The sequence below is a fragment of the Tupaia chinensis genome, unplaced genomic scaffold (genome assembly GCF_000334495.1).
Source record: "Tupaia chinensis unplaced genomic scaffold, TupChi_1.0 Scaffold000602_1, whole genome shotgun sequence".
In the NCBI taxonomy this organism is placed as follows: domain Eukaryota; kingdom Metazoa; phylum Chordata; class Mammalia; order Scandentia; family Tupaiidae; genus Tupaia; species Tupaia belangeri.
Genome location: NW_006160120.1, coordinates 1,468,652 through 1,473,082, shown reverse-complemented (window position 1 = coordinate 1,473,082; position 4,431 = coordinate 1,468,652). Strand labels below are relative to the sequence as shown.

Sequence of the window (4,431 nt, the reverse complement as noted above, 5' to 3'; positions counted from 1 at the left end):
GAAACCCAGGACTGACCCTTAGTAGGGCTGCCCCAGGCTTCCTTTTCAACATCTGCCTCTCCCAGGATTCCATCTGCCACCATACCTTCGTCTCTGTCCCCAGCCGAATTGCAGTTTTCCAGATAACCCTAGACGCAAGCCAAATGCCAACAGCATTCCTTACACAGAGCAGGGCTGCCAGAATAAGCCAGCAGCTTCCTGCTCTTTGCCCCAGAAAACATTTCAAGTGATCAAGTGATCTGGGGAGGGGGAGGGGGAGGATGCTGCAGCTGCTTATGCAACAAGCTTTAATCCGGGGTTAAAATCCACCACGTGCACCGGGGCATATTTCATTTCCTCGTTGAGTCGTGGAGTTGGTTGCAAACGAGATCTGCGGCCAACCCCACTGTTCTGTTTAACCCAAAGCAGCGCCTGCACCCGCAGAAGCAAACAGTATCCACCACGGAGGGTGGTGGAGGCCCACATGGCCAGGCTGGGGACAGCAGGTCTGAGGCGCTCAGACCTCCGCCTCCCATTCCCTATTTGGTATCCCCGTACAGGTTTCCACCCCAGAGAAGAGCCAGCCCCTCCCTTCCGGTGAGGCCCAGGCCTGTTGTCCTGAGTGCTGAGCCTGTGTCTGGCGGGAGGTGGTGGAGGTGCCCGGCATCTTGGGCCTCTGCAGCCTGAAACGACAGCAATAACAGTCTCTGTCCCTTTCACAAAGCCCGGGCCCTGCCCCGCGGTAGTGTTTGGATTCTGGGCTGGTCCCTGAGCCTGCCTGATGTAGATTCCCCAGCCGGTTAGATTGATGTACACCGTGGCACCTGTTGTTCCTGGGGAGGTGGGCAGGGCAAGCGGTCGGCTCTTCTTTTCTTTGTGGGAGCCCTGTGGGACTACAAAACTCCCAAGTCCTAATTCTGGGAGGAGAGGGGGCCTTTATTGCACCTTGGTTTTACTTAATGGCATACGGCCCTGGCAACTGCATGTTTTCTCCAGGCTCTAAAGAATGGTGTTTATTTAGCTTCTGTGTTCCACTTGCTGTTTTTAAAAAAATTGTGTTAATTAAGCACCTATTCCTTAACAAAAAAAAAAAAAAAAGGAAAAGTAGAAGAAAGCAAGCTTGCACATTCAAAAATCTTTTTTGATTTGCCTTCTCCTTCTGGGGCTGCAGACCAACTACAAAGACAGCTTCACTAAGGCGGGGGCAGGCGGAGACCGAATGCTCCTGAAATGCATGGAAGTCTAAGGAGCTCTGAAAAACTGGTTAATATTTTACCGAGGAATAGTGCCAGAGATGGGGGCCGGGGGACTGCCAAGTGTAAGGCTGTGTGTGAAATAGCTGTTCCATCTGCCTTCGGGGACAAGAAGCCATCTCTGTGGAAATAAATCGAAGCAAGAATCCTTATGGAGCTCATGGGATTTCGTGTGCCCACGAGCAGGGCCCAGTTCCCCAAGAACACACACACGCAGGGCCGACTGTGGCAGGAAGGGCTGACCTCGGGGCACTGCAGACCTGGCTAATAACAGGGGCTCTTGTTTCCTCACTGAGCTTGCCATCTTTCCGTCTCCCTCCGGGTTTCAATGGCTTCTCAGCCCCAGAGCACTGCCTGTGCCCTGGATTCAGAAGGTACACGCCTCCTTGGGAAGCGAAGGCAGAGACAGCGCTCGCTCTCTCTCTTTCTGCATCTGCCGGGAGAGCTGCAGCTGGTATTTTTCCACAGGCCTTTTCTGCGATCTTAGGGCCTAGTTTTTCCCAGACAGGCCCGGAGTCCGAGGGAGGGTTAACAGGCAGGAAGCTGCAGGCATGGCAGACTAATACGGAAGTCAGATTTTTGTTTAACTGACAGGTTGAGCAGGCCTCGGCGTGGGGGAGGGGCCGGCAGGGGAAGGGAAGTTTGTAGACCCAGGCATGTGGCCTGCTAGGAGCGCATTTGGCTTTTCTTAGGGTAAGGAGGGAGAGGGGCCCCCTTGGCATCTTGGCAGGGAGGCAGGAACCCCTTTGGGTTTTCCTTTGAGGACTGACCAAGGGGGGCAAGAGGCAAATGGCTCCCTGGCCTGCTTCTGCAGGAGGCCTTTGGACAATGACTATGCAAACTTGACCACTGGTCCCCTCCTCCCTCTGCAGCCGCGCTCTTCTTTGCTCCGAGAGGCCAGGGCTGCTTTTCCCGATTCCTGGGGCTGGCCTGTGCTGCTCACTTATCCTCAGCTCCTCCAAGGCCTGCTCGAGCCCTTTTTGTGGCCCCCCTTGGCTGGGATTTTTCTGGGGCGCCCCACCTCTCGGCTTAACTTGCCCTGGGAGGACGACTCTGGCTGGGTTGTTCCAGAAACGGGTCGTCCTTCCTCTTTAAAGAAACGGGCCTTTTCTGTGGGGGCAGGCGAGAGTGAGCCCTTTGAGCCACCCCAAAAACTCTGTTCCCAGCGGCCCCCGGGCTTCAGGCTGTGCTGGAGCAGGTCGGGCTGGCTGCACTGGTTTGCCCGTGCGGGGAAACCTCGCCAGGGTGTGGGAGAAGTGCGTGCGGGGGCCCCTCTCCCAAGTTTTTCTTGCTGCAAAAGGCCTAGCTTAGCCGGTCTTTTCTATGCACAGGGTGGCTCTGGCTCACCCGAGCCTCACAAAGATAATCGCAGAGGAAGTGTTTCAGCCAATCCAGGCCGGCTTTACACTCCGATTTGCCAGGGCAGCCAATCGGGGATGAGCTTTTATTAGGCGGCCAGATCATCAGCCGAAGTGCCAAACCCTTTTTCTGTGAGAACTAGGAGCCTGTCCTCCATGTTTTATAAGTATTGACATTACACAGTGTTAACAATGCATCCACAGAGGTAAGCTCGACTTTTTAACCATCTTTTTTCCCCCTCCCTCTGAGACATCCGAATTGTGGGTGAGCAGTGTGATTTCTCCGTGGCTGGCTGTGCCACACTCACCCCCAGAGCACTTATGTTAACTTGGAACTGTTTAGAGAGAATTTTTGTGCTTTCTTGGGTCACATGGCTCAGTAGCCATGAGCCTGAGCTCGGTTTTGCAAACTGGCAAGGGCCTGGCACACCTTTTCTTCCACCAGGGCATGGTGTTTCTGGAAGAATTTGAAGCTAGATCCTGGTATGCCAAAAAAGCAGCTCTTTTTCCCCCCTTTTTATTCTTTTTCCCCCCCTTCCCTCCCTCTTTCTCTCTCTGTCTCTCTCGCAGAGCAGTTCCCCCTGCACTATTGTCTTCTCTGGTCACATGCCTGCTGGGGAAGAAAATGGAAGGTAAGCATGCAGGCTCCTCTCCAAGCAGGGCTCAGGGCAGCCAGCGAGGCAGGCAAGTTTGCCTCTCCAGAGAGGTTCTGGGAAGGCTGGACGAAGTTCTGACAAGAGAGGACCTGCGTTGGAGAAAGAACCAGCCTCAGCAGAGCATGCTAGGGAGGGAGTCTAGCTCTTGGGCCTAGGTGGGAGGTGGTATCTGTTCATGGTCTTTTTTCTTCCTACAGAGCTTCTGCACCAGAAAGGACATTGTTCAGCCTTTTTTCCTGACTTAGGTGGAGACAGAGTGTTCTGCAAGCCAGCCTACAGCCAGCAAATGTTTCTCAAAGTGTTTTCTAGGCTTGGGAGGAAGTTTTTGAAGTAGGGATGGGGATTAGGGGGTGAGGGGGAGAGGGATCTGGAAAAACATCCTGCAAAAAAAAAAAAAAAAAAAAAATCTGTGAGAACTCTGAATCCTTTAGCTTTCTACTCTTGCATGATTTTCAATGGACTAATGTATCTTTTATCCCTGTTTTCATTTCTCCTTTCCTTTTTTTTATTTCTTATTTTTATGTTATATCATCCTCTGTCCTTCTGGGTGAGAGTGCAGAGGAAATAAAATCATGTTCGTGGCTCATGACAGCAGTCCATAGTTGTTGGGTTGTGTTGTTGCTGTGTGTGTGCTTAATAATACCAGATAACTGCTTAAAAAAATTTCCTTTTTGATCAAGTCCCTAACCTGCCAGCCTGTTCTCTCTTCCTAACTGTGGAAAAATGAGACAGTTGCTTGAACATTGGTTGGGTAAGTAAAGCAATTGTTGCCTCTGTGACCATGTATAAACAGTTTTATGAACATTTGGGGTCTGTTTGTAATAGGGGGTCTTGGCTACAGCAGATGGGGGCTTCATTAGCAGGAACAAAATAAGGGCTTTTTAAGAGTGTCTTGGTTTTAGGTGACTGTTTGAATCCACGGTTTTTCCTGATAACCTGCAGCTAGGATTGAAGATTGCACTTCCTGTTTACCCTCAGCCAGGACAGAAATGTTCAGTTCATTGTGACTTGACTCTAGTAGACCTTTAATTGGGTTTGTTTGGATATGAGAACTCTGGATCAGCTTGTGGAATGTAAAAGAAACTGCTTGTTCTTAGAGGTACAGAGCCTCCTAAACATTAGTGGGGCAGGAGCTGCTGGTGGTGGGGGTTGGGGCGGGGTGGGGGGGGGGGGCGGGGGGGGCAG

The 4,431-nt window shown here is 51.8% G+C and overlaps 1 protein-coding gene across 1 annotated transcript in view; it reads left to right on the top strand.

Moving 5' to 3' along the window:
* The first annotated feature begins 2,114 nt into the window (after window positions 1–2,114).
* ZMYND8 (zinc finger MYND-type containing 8) overlaps window positions 2,115–4,431 on the top strand; it is a 133,154-nt gene continuing 130,837 nt past the window's right edge. The window contains 1 exon segment of the mRNA XM_006158554.3: window positions 2,115–2,796. Within this exon segment, the coding sequence (XP_006158616.1) occupies window positions 2,783–2,796 (14 nt within the window). The 5' untranslated portion in view covers window positions 2,115–2,782.